Source organism: Microtus oregoni, unplaced genomic scaffold, assembly GCF_018167655.1.
Source record: "Microtus oregoni isolate MIOR12 unplaced genomic scaffold, Mior012 000060F_ref0000265, whole genome shotgun sequence".
In the NCBI taxonomy this organism is placed as follows: Eukaryota; Metazoa; Chordata; class Mammalia; order Rodentia; family Cricetidae; genus Microtus; species Microtus oregoni.
Window position 1 is genome coordinate 10,203,249 of NW_024543870.1, and position 20,773 is coordinate 10,224,021.

Below are 20,773 nucleotides of genomic sequence, written 5' to 3' on the forward strand. Positions count from 1 at the left end.
GGATGGGAAACTAAACAAAAATGGCATTTGGAGTCTCAAGCTGCTAATAGGAATGCTCAATTGTATTTTTAACGTTCTGTTAGTGAGAGCTTTGTCTTTTCTTTAACTGACAGATGGGCTTTTTTAAACGTGTCCGACCGCCTCAAGAAGAGCAAGAGAGAGAACAGCTCCAACCTCACGAGAACGGCGAAGGAAACTCCGAAACCTAGTTGTGGTTCCCAAGCGGCGCCGCTTCTGGATCCACGGAATTTTCCACTTTGGCGATAGATTTAAATATCTTTCATGAAGAACAAAATCCCCAGATGGTATGGCTGAGGGTACCCAGTAGCCTCAGCTTACCCACAAAACTGAAATGACTGTTTGCCAACTTCTCTTGATAAACAGGCTCAGATTACGTGGGCTTCACATACACTGACATGCGCTTTTAGCGATAATCCTTGTTCAGCGTACATACGACAGCACCTGAGTTACCACATCACATAACATGGTACCTCTTCAGTTACTGTTTCTAATTTACTATGTGAGGTTTCTCTCTTCTTCGATGTTACGTTAAGGCAGTTAGGATCTTTAAGCAATTCAAGTTTAGACCTTAGCACCAATAACTTTGTACAGGTACTTAGAACGTTAGTACATATTACACTACACTATTTCGTAAACTACTGAAGACTCAGCGATTGCATGGACTTAGATTTCAATATCATTTGCATAGTAGGACTTTTTTTTTTTTTTTTTAAATCTGATACCATCAAAATTCTTTCCTGGGCGCTAGGCCACTTTAAAACATGTGCTCCGTATATATACATCCCTGGGTTTAATCCTCAGCACTGGGGAGAAACAACAGCTTCCTGTATTAACAACGGTACAGTATTTTTTATATGAAATTTAGGTTTTTATTTATATCTAGTCTGCATTGTATTTTATTGTATTTTTTTGTAATTTAAATTCTATATCAAATCCTTTAAGCCATTTCATGCTGAAAATTCTATAATTAAAAATGCCCATTAAGCAATAGCTTGATCGTAACTAAATAATGATGGTGATTGAAGCCCTGGGAGCTGGAAGTTGTTTCTGAGGTACGTCCATTTCATTGTCTGGCTGTTTGCAGTGTATAAAATGCCGAAAGGCACTCTCTGAGTCTCTGCTGAAACCGCTCATCAAAACTGCATTCTTTAATTAGACTGGAGCTTCCAATTGGTGTTAATTTATTTTGCTCCTGTATTCATATTTTCCTTCTATTTCCAAAACCGAGAATGGGTCAGGACCATCTTTATAACCTATAGGAACCTGGATTTCTCACCCTTACCCCAAGAGAAACGCTTGGAATCCACATTCCAAAGGCAGCGAGCATGGTTGCTTCTAGTGAGGGCATTTCTCCAGGTTAAGCAAGGCAATGCATCCACCTGCTTCAGCTGTCAGAAGAAATGCTAAAAAGGAGTTTTTACTGCAGCTCCTGTTACTGAAAACCTTCTAAAGCTTTCTTACATTTGTTAATGTAAGTTTTCTGGGGCTTTAATAAGGGCAGCAGCGTTAGCAAGGTCTTCATTGTCCCTGATTTATTCACAGTTCCTCAAGGCCATGGGATGACTATCGATTATAGCTATTTTTGTGCAGTTACATCAGCTGTGCACTAGAAGTTGAGAATTTTAACAGCTTTTTAAACTGCTTTCCTCATTAGGCAAGGAACAATATTTCTCTTAAATAATTGAATATTTTTCTACATTTTGAAAATAATGAAATTTGTCTCACCATATCTCAGGTTATTTCCATGTGCATATGGCTGAGCTAATATGGAGAATTTATTTTCATAACAAGAGGCACATTTAGGTGGCTTGTACAAGTTAGATATAGACAGAACCCTATATTTAGCTTGAACTTTTAAAGTAATAGCTTCTGGGGCATAGAATTTATTAATGGCTTGAAAGATCATAATCATATACACAAGTTTTTTTAGCCAATAAATTTAAATTCTTTTCAGAAATATTTTTATCATAAAGCCAAGTGTTGACCACCACCACACAGCCACTAAGTTGACTGTAAAAACTTTTGCTCTGTCTTCCTTCATAATAGCTGCCATTCCTGAAAATCAATGAAATTCATTCTTTGGCAATAGAATCAATATTGATTTTTACAGTTATTCCTATTATGGCTCCTTTGCCAAGGAGTAACTTTCTGTTCAGGACTGAAAGAAGTTGTAACGGGAAATTAACATGATGTGTAGTTTTCTGCAAAAGTGTGGATTTCCTTTTAAAATGTGTAAATTTGTATCTCTGTGAGGTTAGAAACTGTAATTTCAAAGTCAACTCTGAAAAAAAATGTTGATTCTTTTTATTCTATAGCAGCATATGAATATAATCGACAGAATATCAAAGGATTATTGTAGATTCATATTTGTAGTTTATTGAGAATTAAAATTGATTTCCAAGTATAAAATTTTCATAATCTAGTTCAGTTGATGCAGAGGACATGTATTGACAGCGATGCTGGTTTCTTACAGAGATAATTATTTTAGTGTTGATGCTGCATAACATCTATGTCAGGGTCACTTCCCCTACGTTTAATTATCATCGTGATTCTGATTGTGTCTCAATGACTATAAAAGGTGAAACAGCCAAAACATTATTGTCTTAATTCTACCTGAATTGTGAAATTACTAATTAGTTAATCCTCATGAATGCAACATTGTTTACATACTGAGGAGATTGACCAATAGCAGACAAGAGCTTGCTTCTTCTTTAAGACAGCAGTGAGGGGTTTGATAGTGAGCCTAACCCCAAGGAGGGACGTCTGAGGCAGAGTATAGATAGGGCAGCTGGTTCTCATAGGGCAATGGAGAGCTGAGGTGGCATCCGTCCCCACTGGCAGAGTTGTGCAGACCCTCACAGAGGAGACTGAGTTGTTTTAGAATAGTTGTGTGGCCATCGCCTCTCTGTCAGCTTGCTTTACTCATGGGTGGCTTTTACATTTCATTTGATGAGGAAGGGGAAACGGCGAACAAAGTTGTATTGGGGATCCAAAAAGGCAAATAAAATTGCTTAAAGTCTAGTGATTTCTAAAAGGTTTCTTTGAACTGGTTGGTCCTTCATCTGAACCGTGAACTGTGGCTGTGCCATCTGCAGTCTACCCTGGCATTTGTTGTAACTCCGGACGTGTCATGCTTTCTGTGAGGGTACTGGACCCCCCATTAATTTTGTCATTGTTCTCAAGTGCAATATAACAATGTAACGAAACATATAATATAAGTCATTGTTAGTTTAGTAAGCCTAATCTGAATAGAGATTTATTAGTATTTTTTGTTTGTTTTGGTTAGCAGAAAAGAGCCATTCTGTAGTTGTAGGTACACAGGTGAAGTTTTGTTTTTTTTTTACTTCTAAACCGAATTCTGCATTTCATTTTAGGTGCAAAATGAGCTATTCCCTTTCTGCTTTAAAACCCTTTCAGCATCTTGAGGTAACTCGGAAGCTACATGTATCAATTGACTTTGCTCTTTAAGTAACGTGGAAGGTGATTCTCTTGGGCTACTCTCGTGGTCACCCACATTGGGTGAGACATAAAAATGAATCTGTTCTGAAATCTGTCATTTGCTGACTTGATTTGAGTTAGTAAAAGCAGGTACCATGTTCTGCTCTCCTTCCCACATGTAACTTGTGACTGTACAATAAACTTGAACATACGGTGCCTGCCTCCGGTGTGGATTCTCCCATCTCCTGCCCTCTCTTGTTCCTTCATCTCACAGCACAGCAATCATGTGTCAACCGAGTGACTTCAGGGTGGTGACACAGCTCTCTCTAACAGGATTCATTATCTCAATGCAGGAAACCCACAAACCAAAAGCAAAGGAAACTTAAAGCCACATTCTTAGAGAGGAAACGATTTCTTAGCATGTCAGCTGCTCTGGAAATAATTGTGAGAAGCGTGCACGTGAAATTGCATGGGAATTAAAAGGCTTCTTTCTGCACTTCAAAGGGAACAACAGCATGAAGTGGCTTCCTCCAGAACAGAGATGACAATTGCTGCTCAAGAGCCAGCAGAGGGTTAATACCTCGCATATGCAAAGAACTCAGAAAAATCATAAACTCCATAAAGCCAAACCCTCCAGCCAATTTATGAGTAAATCAAATATTTAGGCGTTTTTGAAAAGATAAAGCATGCGTAGCCAGTAATACATGAAAAGTGTTCAATTTCTGTAGCCATCAGGGAAACTGTAAATCAAAACTACTGGGAAGGACCCATATTTTGAACCTGCCTCTGGCAGCTCCTCCCTGACCATTTGGGTACTCTTTCCCCCTCCATCAGCTCATGGACCCCCGGTCCTCTCCTACCATGTGCCTACCAAGTATACTTTTTTCTACTCACAAGTACTGTGTTACAGGTAAGTGTTTTTTATTTTTTGTTTTTTTTCTTTAAAAAAATATAGTCAGGCTGTAGTAGTGCACACCTTTAATCCCAGCACTTGGGAGGCAGAGACGGGGGAATCTCTGTGAGTTCAAGGCCAGCCTGGTCTATGGAGCAAATTCCAGGACAGGTTCCAATGCTACAGAGAAACCCTGTGTCAAAAAACAAAACAAAACAAAAAATGCAATGCCAACCTAGTCGGAGTGGCTATTGTTTAAAAAGCAAACAAACAAGAGCTAGGGAACACCTGGGAAGAAGGAACTCCTAGCACAGCTGGAGAGAATATAAACTATAGCTACTGTGGAAATCTGTATGGAAGTTCCACAATAAGCTAAAGTTAGAGCTATCATATGACCCAGCTATAGCAGTTCTGGACACCGAAGCACACAGTGCACGTGATCGTCCATGTTTATTGTGGCATTGTTCAGGACTGTTCACAATAGCCCTGATAGAATCAGTCTAGGATTCAGTCCATCGATGGGTGAATGGACAAATGAAATATGTATTTATGTAGGTCTTGCTTTCATATTCTTTTTTGTTTATTTTGGGCTTTTTTTTTTTCTTTTGAGACAATGTTTCTCTGTAGCTTTGGAGACTGTCCTGGCACTAGCTCTTGTAGACCAGGTTGGCCTCAAACTCACAGAGATCCGCCTACCTCTGCCTCCCCTATGCTGGCATTAAACGTGTGTGCCACCACTGCCCGGCTGTTTTTATATTCTTGATCACAGTAAGTTCCTACACTGTATAAACTGTCGCGCCCCCCCCCCCCCCCCACACACACGCTGGAGACACTGAGAGAGAGACAACCTTAAGAATGGGGCGGGCGGGGAGAAAGCCACTCACAGGCACTGCTAGCTAGAGGTAAGGTAAAGAGCGATGCTCAGCCAGAGACAGGTCCTATGCAGAACTTCCTGCAGCCGCTCCACATACAAAGCTTTCTAGTTCGCAAAGCTGGGCTCCTTCACTGTAGATCTATGCACTACTCAGTAAAACCAGCTGATCTTAATAATGCCATCAGCAGCCACCCAAGATCTCAATCGGACAATCCAGGCCTCAAGTTAGCACACTCCACCCAACCCTGTCCCCAACAACTCCAATTAGCCATCTCAGCTGAGTCTAACCCCAAACACTCATTTCCTCTACCTTTCCTCTCGTTTTCAGGCTCGTGCATCTTTGCCAGCTTCCCATCTTTTGCTGTTGTTTATTTGATTCTGTTTTATAACACGCCTTCGTGTGGCGGTCTCTCTTCCCTGTCTTTTCCTCTGTAATCTCTTTCATGCCCATCGACAGTGATGCTAAAAATGCAGGGCTGAGAGGGTTTCTCCTTCCTGTTCAGCCCCCTTCAGAGTGGTCTTCATTGGAGAACTCTGCTTACTTATGTACCATCCAAGTGGTGTAGGAGGACTGCTGGAGTTGCCATCTGTGAATATGCCACAACGGTGTCCTACACTGTAAGTACATATAAGTGTCTGCTAGGTATTTTAAAACAGCTTAGTATTCTCCACTCGTCTTTCGCTGCAGAGAAGGGTCAGTCTTCTGGTAACTGCTCTCACACTTTCTCAAGTAGATTGTGCTTTTATGCATCACACACACACACACACACACACACACACACTCCAGTTTTTAAATGACCTATTTCTGTGTAAACTCCTATTCTGTACAGCCTACCTTCCGCAGTGTCTTCCACAGACTATTTAATTTCGTTCAACTCTATGTAAGCTCAAAGATGCTTGTATTTGCTTCTTCAGTTGCCATCCCCACAGCGGACTGTGTTTTGTTTCCATACTGCCTCGCCCTAACAGGTGGTAAGCTTGTCGAACAAAGGGATTCTGTTTTACTTATTCCAAGCACCAGACTAAATGTGCAGTGAGCACCTCATTAAGTATTTGTTAAGTCAGAAGTTTGTTTGTTTTTGTTTTTGTTTTAGACAGGGTCTTTCTACGTAGCCCTGGGCGTCCTGGAACTCACTAGGTAGACTGAACAGGGTAGCCTCAAATCTCCTGAGTGCTGAAATTAAAGACGTGTGCTGCCATACCTGGCAAGACATTAAAAAACAAACAATCAAAAAAATCCTCAAAACACACGAAAAGTATAAGTTACAACGGGTAAAAGTATAATTAGGAATATTTATGATGATGAAAGAAATTCTCATTTAAACAAAAAAAGTTTATTTACAGTCTGGAGAGTATTCGTTTATCTTGTAAAGAGGCCACGGCACAGCAGAGAGCATTGGGTTAAAGGAGCCTGGTCTTTGAATCTATGAAACCTCATGGTTTCCTGGGGGTGACCAGAGTGTTGCTTTTTTTTCTACACCAGGGTCAAGTGGGAGGAATTATATTCCACTTTGTACACGTTTTCCTGCTGCCTCGGGAAAGATTAAGGATTCGAAGGTCCTCCAGCTCTCCTGTTAAGTCTCCACCTAGCTAAACACCTGGGCACCAGCATCACCTTGCGGGGCGCCTGCCCGGTGGCGGCGGCAGGGTTGGGGGGGTGGGACCCAGTCCTCGCTCGCCCCTCCCGGCGGTCACGTGCTCGAGGATGCCAAGCCCGCTCGCTCGCCATCCTCCTGCCGACCCGCTCCTCCTCCCGCCGAGGCTGTGCACCACAGACGGCGCGAGGGGGAGCGAGCGAGCGGGCGCGGCCGGGTTCCGCAGCCCTGGCGCCCGCCGCCGCCCGCAGCCCCGCAATATGCCTCCGTGGCCCGCTGGCTCTCGGCCATGGCGAGGCTCTGCCGGCGCATCCCCTGCGCCCTGCTCCTCGGCCTGGCCGCGGTGCTGCTGAAGGCGCGGCTGGTCCCCGCGGCCGCCAGAGCCGAACTCAGCCGCTCCGACCTCAGCCTCATCCAGCAGCAGCAGCAGCAGCAACAGCAAAAACAGCGGGAGGAGGCGGAGGAGGAGAGGCCAGAGGTGCCTGGGGCATCTTCGACTTTGGCGGTTCCAGGTAGGTCCCAGCAGCCCGGCCTTGCTTTGCATCAGTGCCAAGCGAGCTCGTCCTGCTTTGCGGGATTCTTAGCTCTTTCTCATCTCCCCCTTTGCCTATCCTTGCCGGTTTCTATCCCTCCGCGTCTTCCCAGGTTGACGGTTCGGCCTTCGGTCCCGTGTCCCCCCCCCCCCCCCCCCCAGCCCCGCAGAGCATTGCAGTGGGCTTGAGAAGGGTCGGGGACTGTAAGGGGGGTGTGCGAGGGAGGGTCAAGGTGGGTGCCTGCTGATCTTTCTATTTTTATGTTATTTTTTAATTTTCCTTCTCTTCTTGTGTACACACACACACACACACACACACACGCTCTCAGATCCCTTTAGCATTCTGTTCTCTATCCTCTCCTAGATACAGAGCAGTTTTGCCATATTACACCCACACAGCTTTTGCGCTGTTTCTCCCTGCCTGCTGTATTTAAATTTAGAACTGGAGAAAGAAATCACGATTGATTTCATTATATTTCTCTTCTTATCCCAGGACACGTTTAAGGCGGCTCGCAATAAAAAGGGGGAGAATGCATTTGGTACAATAAGATGAAAGAAAGCCACGAAACCGGAGTTTGTAGTTGAGAAAAGGGACAAGGGAGGGAGACAGATAGGTAAGCGTGGAGCGAGCGACGCTTGGGTAGCACAGCCTGCCCCTCCCCCTGAGGGGGATCTCCTTCTAGTGGAACTTAAATGAGCGTGTCTTGACACGTTCTGTAGGGGTTGATGAAATGTGGGTACAGTATATATGACCATTTCAGTCCCCGGTTTTCTGTCTTCCCCTCCCCCAGTTCAAGCTCCCTGGTAAGCAAAGAGCTTGGCTATTCGTTTCACTAGCCTTTACCCAGCCCCCAACCCACTTAGTTACCTTCTACACTGTAGATGCTGGCGGGGCTTTGGGAAGGAAAGAGGATTTTTTTTTCTATTTTTTATAAAGCCACCAATTTTCTGGCTAGTGGGCTGAGGTTTCACAAACTGAAGATGAGTATTATTTTAACACTGATTTTTGTTTTAAAATCTGCCTAGTAACATTATAGAAGATGCTGAGAACGATATTCTGTAGAGTGGAATCGGCATCTTTGTTTATCTTGTTTGCTCATCATCAGAGAGCAGTTCGGAGGCATGCCAGCTGTGATTCATGACACAGCCCAGATGATTTAATTTCTTGGAGTGCTTCGAGCATAGGATGAAATCACCACAGAGCACAGGAGCAAGCTTGTGTTTCTGACACCCTCTTAAACGAATTAATAGCACTCGAAGGTGGCTACAATGGAAAGATACGTGGTGTGTTTGGATCTTACTCAGTGTTTAGTACGGGAAAGCACTAAACACCGTGGAGCACAGGAGGCTGACGTTAGACACAGAGAATCTGCAGATGCTGACGATACTGTTTTAATCTCATACAGGAGAGGCTTCTTACATTAGCGGAGCAGTAAGAGTCTTGGGGGAGTATTGATGAGTTTCATGGTTTCTGATATTTTGGTCTTTCAGGAATATTAGTGAAATGGGTTTTGATTACCATAGGATAATGTGGTCTGATGAGAGTTATGAATAACTGTAATGATTTGAAACCTTGGTGTTTAGAGTGAAATCTAAACTATTTGTTTTCTGATTTTTATGAGGGATATTTGAAAAGGATGATTATTTGGAAAGCTAGCAATCCCTGGCTTTTTTTTGTTGTTGTTTTTTGATTTTTGGTTTTTTTATTAATTGAGATAAAGGATCTGCTGTCCAGCAGTTCACATTGAAGTCTGAAGAGCAGCACAGCTCCTGGGTCTTTCTAAAACACTCTGACCCCCAGCCCAGAGTAAACAAGCATAACCCAGCACGACAGTCAGTCAGATAGTGTTGACACAGCCCGTAAACAAATGAAGTTAAAACGTCCCCTGAACTCACTCACTGTGATCTTCACAGTGAATGGGTCCTATTTCAGCCTTTGTTTCTCACCCAGAGAGACATTGCTATAAAAGTGTTGAGCGGGAGAATGGTCTATGCTCGGATCATGCAGTTGTGTGCAGGAAGCTGGCCCCTTTGGTTTCTACTTCCGGCAGTGACTTCCATCAGTGCTTGCCCTGGCTCTCTCCATGGTTGTCACATTGTCCAAATCTTTCTTTCATTTGCAGTGGGCTCAGAGGCCAGACTTCTGCACGTTCTGTTTTCTCTGCATGGAGTTCTGAAATTTAAGTGGCTGGACATGCATGCTAACTCCTAATCTGCAGCCTCTTCTGACTTGGTTGACCTCCATCACCAACACCTACCCTTCTTTTTAAAAAACATTTATCTGTCTATCTATCCATCCATCCATCCATCTATTTATTTGTGTGTGTGCATGTATGTCTATGGGTGTGAGGGTGTAGGTGTCATGCCTGGGGAGGCAAGAGGACAGCTTGCAGGAGCTGGTTCTCCTTCTACCACATGGACCCTGGGGCTTGAACTCAGGCCATCAGGGTTGGCGGCAATCCCTTGACTTGTTGAGCCATCTCACATAAGCCTATGAGGGCATAGACTTTGCTATGGCTACTGCTGTGTTTCTGTCACCTAGAGAGCACTTGGTATATGTAGACCTTCATTTGATGGTTCACGAGTGAGTGAACAGGTGGATAAATATGCAGGCATCAGGGGACACTCATTTCCCAAGTGTTTGTTAAACCTTTAACACCTCGTGAAATCTTCATCAGAATTTGTATAGAAATAAATATTACATGAAAAGACTTGTAAGTGTCGATGATGAAGTATGAATCTTGGATCTCTAGTTTCAGTGTTGGTTTTGGGTTGTCTATAGAGAATAGTTGATTCTGATACTTGAGGTGGTTGCTAGGTTCTATTAAGAAGATTCTGAGCCTGAGTGCACTTTAATCCCCTTGTGACCTAGGTGGCATTAATGCATTACACCTTTAAATAGCTGAGCCTAATCTGCTATCTGCCTCTTTAGCACCTTCCATGCCTTCCACATGGAATGGGAAAACTTCGGAATTTTCCCCAGGCAAAATTTAGAAAACTAAGACACGTTGGGCGGCACATGACTGAGCAAAGACGTTGACCATGGCCTTGGTTATTCTTTGCACTTCACTCCTCTGAAAATGTCTCTGCGTTAATGAGAAATAGGGAAGGTTAAAAAAAAAAACCCACGAATATACTACTTCAAAAAAATCAGGATTTTTAAAAAGTATGGTTCTATTTTCTCATTAACTTATATTATCGTTAGAGACTGATGAGAAGAAGGGCCAAGTCTGGGATCTGTCAGGTCCCTTCATTTCTCTACCACGTGCAGAAGTCCTGGTCTCTCCATCTGTGCCAGCGTTTGTTAGAAACAGATAGTTGAGGGGCTAGCAAAGAATTAATTTGGGAGCTGGTGGTAGCTGAATCAACCATATCATATTCTCTCTGATGGCCCATTAGGTAGGTGACATGTGAAGCTGGAGGCAAGGGTAGCAGGGGAAATAATGAGGGGCATTAATATTCCCCACAGATGCAAGGTTCCCTATGCCTTTTTACAAAACGCCTTTTGCACATAGAGTCCTGAAAAGCATGATTTGGAAAATGTTGAGTATATATAAAACAGAGACAGCATGTTAGACTGTGCCTGCCACTCACTTGCCTTCTCAGTTGTGCCATTATTGCTGAGCCCTTACATCTAAACCATTTCTAATGCATGGATTTTTTTTGGTACAGTTATTTTTGTGGCAATGTATGCACTTATGTAAATGTACATGCGATCATGCTCTTTCGATAGGTAGGTGTTTACAACTGACCAGTACCTCTCTGGACATGCAATGTTTATATCATGGTGGGAGGATCTCCTTCACCACCTTCCCAGACTATCTCTGCCCTTCACCCAAGTTCTGTGCTGTTTTCAAATCCTAGCCTACTTAGGTGTCGTCTGGAACTTCAGATGTGGGTTCCCGTTCACTGGGCCTTTTGTGTTCAGCTTCTCTGGCTCAGAATAACTTGTATTGGCTTCCTTAATTTTCTAGCCTGTTAGTAGTTTACTTCTCTTTACTGATGAGTCGTGCTCCATTTTGAGAATTGCACCAGTACAGTTTATTGCCTCTTTTGTTATGATTATTTGGGTTGTCTCTGGTGATGGAGGTTGCTGCATCCTTAAGTCTTTGTGTGGACAAGCTTTTTCTGTATCCTGTACCAATGCCCAAAAGTGGAATTGCTGGGTCAAACGGTATACTTCAATATTTGAATATTACCCAATATTGTATGTAGGTGGGATCTATGTCACTTAATCTAATAATTAAATTGCAGAATTATTTACACTTTCTCTTGAAGTAATTTTTTTGTATGAAAACTGTACAGTGCCTATCTACAGTACTCAATATGATATTCTGGTACACATAATGAAATAGTTACTGTGGTGAGGCCCTGTAAATGTCCATCTTTACCTTGTGGTTACCAAAAAAAAAATGTATTCTTAGCCAATTTCCATCATAGAATCCAGCATTATAACTCTCTTCCTCATTTCCTACTTTTGATTTGCTTGCCCAGTCTATATCTTTGCAACTTTGTAGCCTTGTCTCCGGCGGGCCTTTGCTTTTTCCTGGCAGGCATGATCTTCCTCCCTCCCGCTGAAAATCTCCCATCTGTGAAAACTTGTTTATTTACTTTTTGTGATCAAGGGATTTGAAAAATCAGTAGGAAAGGTAAGCCTAGGAATTGTTCCATTTGGAAGTTCTCGTACTTTAGAGGCCATATTCCCAGATGGGTGATGGTGGTTTCTTTCCAGGATTTTAATAACCGAAGGGAACATTTAATGGATGCTGATTACAGGTTGAAAAACACATGTCATTGTGTTGAATTTGAGGCCAGTTGGTTTTGTGGTGGTTTTTACAACATTCTTAATGTGATTCAGTAGAAACTGTACCAAATATTTTTCTGAAACAAAACTCTTCCCTCAAGAATATAAATATTGCGCTTGATTCTCTTTCAAAGATCTGTCTGACTAGGTTAGCCGCAGCATTATTGTCTTTCATTTGCTTGGTCTGGTGTAATGTTTAATTTTCTTTTCTCCAAATCTCCCCAGCTAGAAAACAAGTGCAGTGTTTTGTTTTTTATCTGTAATTGACAGAACATGTGTTTTGGAACACTTACCTAGAAAATTCTAAAACTATTAAAGTTCAGCATTTAAGTGTTTAATTGAAATATAATCTAGGCAAACAGCTTCTGTTTGAGGTTAGGCTGTTGTAGAGGCAGGTGGACCTCTGAGTTTGGCTAGCCTGGTCTATAGAGGAGTTCCAGGGCTACACAGAAAAGCCCTGTTTCAAAAACACAAAACAAAACAAAAGGTTCTGTTTGGGGATGCCTTTAGAATAGACCTTTTGGGAAGACATAATCTGTATGTCCAAGGCATTAAATTTCTGTACATATTAAATGCTTTTTATGACTGCCCGTGTCATTATTCGGCTGCATTCTTAAATCCCGCTCGATGATGCCCGAGAATGTAAGCACATTCATGTAATGAGGAAGGATTCCAAATGCTGTTTCCATAGTTTCCAACGTGTGAAACTCTCCTCCGTACCTAATACCAAAGCCAGCCAGTTAGCTTCCGCAATGAACAGTGTCCTCCGGAACCTTGAGTTCATGAACCAAGTTCTCCAGGTTAAGGTTTTACATCTTACATGGATTTGAAATTAATTTCATTTATAAATGAGATTTCAGTTTCTTTGCTTTCTTTCTTTCATCCTTTCTTTTTTTTTAAAAAAAAAAGAACTACATTTCTATGTTTATAGTACTTGAGGGAATCACTCAAAATTTAGATATATTTATTTGGTTGAAAACTTCATTAGCAATGTCTATTCTTTAACACAGACTTTCATAGACCAGCAAAAAATGCTGTTTATAAATTATATCATTTTTATTTAATTTTTTTTTTAAAGATTGTATCTGTTTATGTAGCACCGGCTGGCTTTCGATAGATGATTTTTCTGTTTCAGCCCCTTTAGTGCTGGGATTATTAGTCCATGCACCACTACCCTTGACTTAATAGACATATTTTAAATTCATTTGCTCTGCTAAAATTTAGAGTGCTCACTGAGCCGAGTCAATTATTATTCCTACGTGTGGACGGACCCTCAAGCGAATAGTCACGTGGCCAGCTGGAAGTCTGTAGACGTGTCTAGCATTAACTCGAGGCTCAGGGTGAGAAGGCCTGGCTTGCACCCATCCGAGGTTCCCGCTCTAGGTCTAGGGCCCACCACCATGCTTCAGCCTTTCTAGGGTGCTATCCCAATAGATGTGTTGCTGCGATTGCTCGTCCATTTGTCTCGTAATAGGGATGTGCCGCTAACAAGTCAGAGAGCTAAACCGATGCTTTATTCGCCTTACCGTGTTGATTGTACTCAGACGCCAGCCAGAGAATGGCAGGTACCCCGACTGTTGTGACGCAGCCCACCTCGGCTTCTTGCTTGCTTCTTTCTTGGGAAACAACCCCAATTAAGTTACCGGAATGCAGTTCAGTCTGGTTAAAAGGCTTAGGTTTCTTCAAAATCATAAACACATGCTGCATGTCTTCCACATTTATATGGGTAGAATTTGTTTTTAAATATCTGGGGAACCAAGGCAGGGTGGGCAGCGTTTCCGAATGAGAATCCATTTACTGTAAAAGTGAAAAGGAGAGCAGAGAGAGATCATGCAAGGGAGGAAATCTCACGCGAAATGACAAGCACATTCAGCTAAAGCAAAATAAACTGTGTGTGGGTTAGTGATAGAACATGCACTATGAAATGAAAACCATGAGGAATTAAATAAGAGTCCCTGACGTCAGGAACATGTGTGCTCGATTTTATTCAGAAAATGTGGGTTTCCAAAGTCATATCCATTAAAATAAAATGTTGCCTCCCCAAACTAAGTACCCCCCAAATTATATTTTATTCTCTGGTTTATAAATTTTTAAAATTAATTAATCAATTAGTTTGCTTTTTGAGACAGGGTTTCTCTGGGTAGCCCTGGCTGTCCTGGAACTTGCTCTGTAGACCAGGCTGACCTCTGCCTCCTAAATGATGGGGTTAAAGACTTGGGCCACCTTCCCTGATCCTCCCCTTCTTGTTTTGTTTTGGTTTTGGTTTGTTTTCAAACAGGTTCTCACTATGTAGCTCTGGCTGGCCTCCAATTCAGTATGTTGATAAGAATGGTCTCAAATTCACAGAGATCCACTTTTTTTTTTAAAAAAAGCCTTCTGAGGCCTGAGATTAAAGGCATGTACTGTCATACCTGGCCTCAAATTATATTTTATAATATGTTTGTGCTGTTGGATTCTGGAAGTTTAGCAGAAACGCAATGATTTATATAACCTTTTTCTTCCTCTTGTTTTCCTTCTCTTCCCTTTCCTTTATTCCTTCTTCCCTTCATTTTGTGGTCCAAAGGCTAAGCTTTCTAGGCAGGTACCTAAACTACATCAACCCTTATCCAGTTTATTTAGAAACAGGGTGCTTCTAAATTGTGGTCGCTGGCCTTGAATTTATACTATTCTTGCCTTAGCCTTCTGAGTAACTGGGATTATAGTATGTCTGGCTCAGTGTTATTTTGTGTTAATTGGAGTTCAACTTTTTTTTATATAATTATATAAATTATATATGTAATTATATAGTAGTGCGTGAATTAACTAATCTTTTAAAAAGTTTATTCACAGTGAAGCAGTATCTAAATTTTGAAATACATAATTAAAAATCGGAAGTGTTCCCGTTGTAGGGTTGTGTCTCGATGTTTGTTAGAGCCTTCCTCTCCTGTCCCTCTCTGTCACATGCCAGCCTGCTGACCCTCATGACACCCATGTAGCTTGCCTTCTTTCCCTCACAGCAGCCCCGGGTTTGATTACTTGTTGTGGTATCTGAATGGAGACTCCTGCATAGCAATTGACTCGTTCTGCTGAGTGAGGAGCTCTTGGGACCCACAGTACATCAGGAGTTCCATTCATGACGTCAGGTTTCAGGCCACGCTGTTCACAGCCAGGGGCCAGATAGCTGGAAATGACCAATGCTGAAAGAAAGGTATTAAACTAACTGTAAGCTGTATTCATTGGTGCATTTTTCCTACATATAGTATGTGGTTTATCTAGTTATCCGTTTAAGAATACGTGGGGCCGGGCAGTGGTGGCGCACGCCTTTAATCCCAGCACTCGGGCACTCGGGAGGCAGAGGCAGGCGGATCTCTGTGAGTTCGAGGCCAGCCTGGTCTACAGAGCTAGTTCCAGGACAGGCTCCAAAGCCACAGAGAAACCCTGTCTCGAAAAACCAAAAAAAAAAAAAAAAAAAAAAAAAAGAATACGTGGGGTCTGGGTGATAAAACATGAGCTCTGTGAATATGAAGTCCACTGTTTAGAAACGAAGAGACAGGTTGTATAGTTTCTCTTTTACCACTTCAGGCCCTTGATAAAGCAGTTTCTACATTAGAAAAAAAAAGTCCATTAAATCCTGTAAATCTTTCAGGCTGGGAGAGCTAAGACACGAAGCAGGTGGCTTCCTGGAGAAGCATATGGGTGTTTGTGACTGTTCTCCCTCAGGCTGGGGCCCAGGATTCTCAGGGCACGTGTATAGCATGTTGTCTTTTCGGGCTTTCAGAGATTGAGGGGGAGGTACTACCACATCACCCCAGTGACAGGGAGAACTATTGTTCATGGCACTGACTCAGTTATAAATCTATGCAATGGAAAGATAACGTCCCAACCCCCTGAGACCTCTATTTCTCCGGTCTCATCCGTCATCCTACCCGGAGACCCAGGACTCATGATGGAGTCGAGCTTCTCCCCTGCTTTTAAATACATAGTCACAGGGGTTTTTGTGTCTGTTCCTGCTATTCTATTTGCTCAGCCATTTCCCCTGGCTAAATCCTGTTCCATCTGTTTGGACTCGGGGAATAATACATTAGATCTCTCTAGTCTCTTCCTTCTAATTCAAACACCCTGGTGCCATGTATCTTCCTGGCTTTCTTTTCTTGAAGAATATAATTTCTAACATAAAAATGAAATTTCATCATATTGATCCTATGTGAGAGGTCCACATCTACCCGGCCCCCATGATTGTTTATAATGAATTCTTTTAAATATGAGGGAAAACTTTAACAGTTATGGATACTCACATACACTATCAAGGTAGCACACATGTTAAAATGTCACCATATTTACTTACCTCTCTTATCACATATCCTTTTACATACACAGACAGACAGACAGACAGACACACATATATACTCGGACTCCTGTGGCTCTGAAAAACACATTTGAGTTTCGTTCTTTAAAATCTTTAGCTTAGCTTTCTTAATATCTACTCAACCTTCAGCAGATAAATAAGTTTTTAAATGAACAATTATTAAAAACTTTAAAAAAGAACTATGTAAAAATTAGTGAAGAAAAAAACACCGCAAATGAATGAGTGTGTCTTACAGATCGTGGGTGTGGAGTGTTGGTAAGGTCCTCTTGGGTCCTTGTATTGGTAAGGACAGCACATTTATACCTGGGTGCCATCCACTATGGGAGAGCAGTGTTATTCTGGCTGGGTTTCTCTCTGCTGCGTTTCCTCTTTGTCTTCTCCTATGGTCATCGGTGCACTAATCTCTGGCGCTTTTCTCTACCTATGTATTCCTCTCATGGTGGAGGTGCACGTCTTAATATAGTTTTTTTCTTTCCCACCCTTCTGTTTATGCGGTCCCCGTTCTTCCATGTTTGCGATGGAGATGGTGAGCCCATTTTTGGTCTTTACCCTGAAAGAGTCAGGTATTCTAAGAGCAGAAAAGAGGAAGGTCAGACACAGAAATGGGTATTTGGTATTAGTTGATGTCCAGTCAGATAGCTTCCATCCTTGTGGTGTGCTTGTGCAAAACAGCTTCTTGGATTCTGCAGGAGGATGAATTCTCATGTTTGCATCTGTATTTGTATAGCAGCTGGCCAAAAAGTCTTAACTTGCTGTGTTATTTCCCACAGGGTCGTGATACCAGGCCGATTTACAATACATTGATTCTCCTCTTTTCAGCATTATCCTTGTTCCTTCTCATCTCTGCCTCTAGCAGAAGGCCGCCTAATTCTGCCTGCATCGTATTTGCGACTCAAGGTTATCTCTCAGCAAATCAGACCCTTTACTGGACGGGTCTGAAATATGTTGTTTAAATTAGTCTCCATTCCCAGTGTTTCATTATTCTTCCTCTAGGTCCATTTAGATCACAAATATATTAATTCGCCCATTTTGTATCCCGCAATGTCGAACATTGGGTGGCTGAGAAATACACTGAGTGGTATGTATTGGTGATTGTGTGTCTTCTTGTTAGGGCGAGACTCTGGACTGTGATTCCATGGTCCTCTGCTGCGTGAACAGCACACTAATGGCTGTAGAATGCCTTTTAATTAACAGGATTTGTTCCAGATTTATGAGTTTGGAGCAAATGCTGATGGCATTGGGATGAACTGAGAGATGACGAGTTCCCCGAACCCACGAGACACGGTGAGATGGGGAACTGCCGATCCTTTTGGCATCGCTGTCTCACAGGCCCATTCTCAAGTGAAAAATTTTCCTACACTGTATATTTTTGTTTCTTTTCACTTTTATAAAAAATTCTTATTAGCACTTAGTTTATCACCTTTTGGTCCAAGCTATGACCTCATGCCTCCTCACTCCCGCTTCCCTCCTTTTTCTCGCCTTTTCGTATTCTTTGCTCTGCAGGATTAATTTAGACGTCCTTAGGACTCTTTCCTCTGAACAGGGGTCTTTACATTTCCTCCCTCTTCTCAAAACACTGTGCAGGGGCCTCTGACACCTAAGACACATTTCCAAGTAAACACTGAAAATCAGTGTGCCCGTTTGTCCTCAGTAACCACCAAAGGCAAGGCTTGTATTTGTGTGTGTGTCACAAAAGCATGACAGAGTTACACTAGTTTTTGAGCACTTTATGAAACCGAGCAGCTAATTACGCTATATTTATGGCTGTAAGATCAGATGGGGTGGATTGGGTAGATTTCAGCTTTTAAGATGTTGAGCATAGGAAGAGTGAGATGAGAGGTCTCTGAGCTCAGGGTATGAGGAGGCTGCGCAGGCTTCTGTGTTTGACGGCTGGGAAATGATTCAGTGCTATGCGATTAGGTACTTACACATGCATTTTGGTGCTAAGCACAGGGAATTCAAATTCTGTTTTCTTTCTTTCTTTTTGTTTTTCAAGACAAGATTTTTCTGTGTAACAACTCTGGCTGTCCTGGAACTCACTCTGTAAACCAGGCTGGCCTCAAACTCACAAAGTTCCACCCGCCTCTGCCTCCCCAGTGCTGGGATTACAGATGTGCACCATCACTGCCCGGCTGGGAATTCAAATCTGTTCCCTTTCTAGAGTATTTCTAGGTGGAGTTGGAGGCACGGGTAATGACAGTTAGTGCGCAGAACTGTGGTTCAGGTGGTGTGGATTATATCCAGGACTCAGTAGACACTAGTCTGGTAATTACTGCTGCTCTTTTGTTTTATTAATATTTTTTTTTTTTTTAAGGAGAGCTCATGCTGTAGCCTAGACTGACCTTGAACGCGAATTGTGGGAAGGAACTCTCGTGCTTGCCACTAGACATACTAAGGATGGTTTTTAGGAAATTATATATCATTGCAATATGACCATTTTGTCATCCTGATTTTTGTTCTGTGATATTTTGTTAGGAAAGGCTGAATAAACTGAGAACAAAATGTATCCATCTTATGTGACACTAGGTTTGTTTTATTTTTCTCTTTTAGAAGTGTATGTATGCGACTGCTAGGAAGTGTTAAGGCATTTTATGAGATAAAATTATTTCTGTTTTTCTTTCTAAAACAACCTAGAAACAGTATTGTCTTTGAAACATCACCCAAAGCAAACAAGGGAAATGCATGGAAGAGCACAAGCTTAGTGAGGTGTTTGTCTGTGAGCTGTAGTTTTGCATTATCCCATTAAGTGAGGTGTTCGCCAATGAGCTGTGGTTTTGTATTATCCCATTGAGTGAGGTGTTCACCTGTGAGCTGCAGGTTTGCATTATCCCATTGAGTGAGGTGTTCGCCTGTGAGCTGCAGGTTTGCATTATTCCATTGATCCCTTTTGTTTTGCTGAGGGGACAAATTGGCTCGCAAGAAAGACTGAATCAAACAATGGTAGCTTCTGTCTTTCTTTTCTTCCTGTACAGGAAATCTTAGCTTGAGCTAACAATATTCTCAGCATACAAATAAGCCAATTAAAGCTGCCCAAGCCCTTTGGAAAACTTACTGGAAAAGAAGGCGTTTTAAACAAGAAAAGCACAGCTCTCAACAGCCCTCCTTTGTCTTTCTGGATTTGGCATTGTTGGGTAGTTTCATTTGTCCACTACAACGTGAGTCTTCCAACGCTGTCTTTAGAAAACACTTCTGCTGGGAAGCTGATGAAATCCCCCGCCCCCATTGCTTAACCTCAGAGGAGTAGTAAATTGGGTTTCTCTTCAGTAACTCAACAACTGAGAAGGACATTAGCATCCTAATGGAGGCAGCCAATTGATTCCTGTATTGATCAGAAGGAGAAGACTGTGTTCTGTTAAATTTAAGGCTGGATGAATCCTAAAACTGTTATAGCAGGCGCATTGAAATAATTTAAAAATATAATTTTTTAAACAAAATTCACAAGCAAAGCAACATGCCAAGGCACTTTCCTTGAAGTGAAAAGAAAAACACACATATCAAAATTGTTCAGAATTTACTTATGATTTCATCCCATGTCTATAAGTAGGAAGCTAAAGAAAACCATGGGTTATTAAGGTCAAATAGGATTCATCAGGAGTTTATTAAACATTGCTGTTTATGATATAGGTTCTCCAAATTAAAGGAATAAATCCTGCGTGAACTTAGAAAGTCGATGGTACAAAACCAAATAGGGGTATCAGCATTTAGGAATCATTTGTAGTCCATTTCGGTTCCCAGTGAAAATAAATGGCTCAGCCATGTTTTAGATTTTATGCATACATCCACCATGGGAATGATTTCTCCAACCTCTGCTCTAATTTAAAGTTGACTTTGACTCACGGACACCCCTGCGCTTCTCACGGGCATCCATCAGTCTGTGCTATATTTGTGTTACATTCCTCTGTCTCTGAAGTAATGGACTTTAAAGATGGAGTCAAGCACTATTGTTATTTAATCCCCCGTCCCCAGGATGAATCAGTGTTATGGTATGCATCATTTGCTGTTTGAAAATTGAAATAGATGTAGATGTTAGGCATATCCTTCTGAGGTTTGATTTTTTTTATTTTACTAAAAGTAACACCATATTTGGTGGGCTTCCCTTGTTGATACATTTATATCTCATTAATTAATTTGAATAACTGCATAATATTTGTATAAATAAACCATTCTGATGGACAGTAGGAGTTTCTTCTGGTTCACCGTCTTGCTGGGTGCCTTTTAGATGTAAGCAGGATTATCTCAGGAGTTCATACAAAGAAATGGAATCACCAACTT

The 20,773-nt window shown here is 41.9% G+C and overlaps 2 protein-coding genes across 3 annotated transcripts in view; both read left to right on the plus strand.

Moving 5' to 3' along the window:
* Positions 1 to 3,673, plus strand: part of Itgav (integrin subunit alpha V) — a 75,724-nt gene extending 72,051 nt beyond the window's left edge. For both annotated transcript variants that reach the window (XM_041639706.1, XM_041639708.1), the window contains exon 30: positions 114 to 3,673. In XM_041639706.1, the coding sequence (XP_041495640.1) occupies positions 114 to 209 (96 nt within the window). In that variant the 3' untranslated portion in view covers positions 210 to 3,673. The remainder of the gene's footprint in view (positions 1 to 113) is intronic.
* A 3,290-nt stretch (positions 3,674 to 6,963) lies between these two features.
* Fam171b (family with sequence similarity 171 member B) overlaps positions 6,964 to 20,773 on the plus strand; it is a 49,363-nt gene continuing 35,553 nt past the window's right edge. The window contains exon 1 of the mRNA XM_041639804.1: positions 6,964 to 7,332. Coding sequence (XP_041495738.1) covers positions 7,110 to 7,332 — 223 coding nt within the window. The 5' untranslated portion in view covers positions 6,964 to 7,109. The remainder of the gene's footprint in view (positions 7,333 to 20,773) is intronic.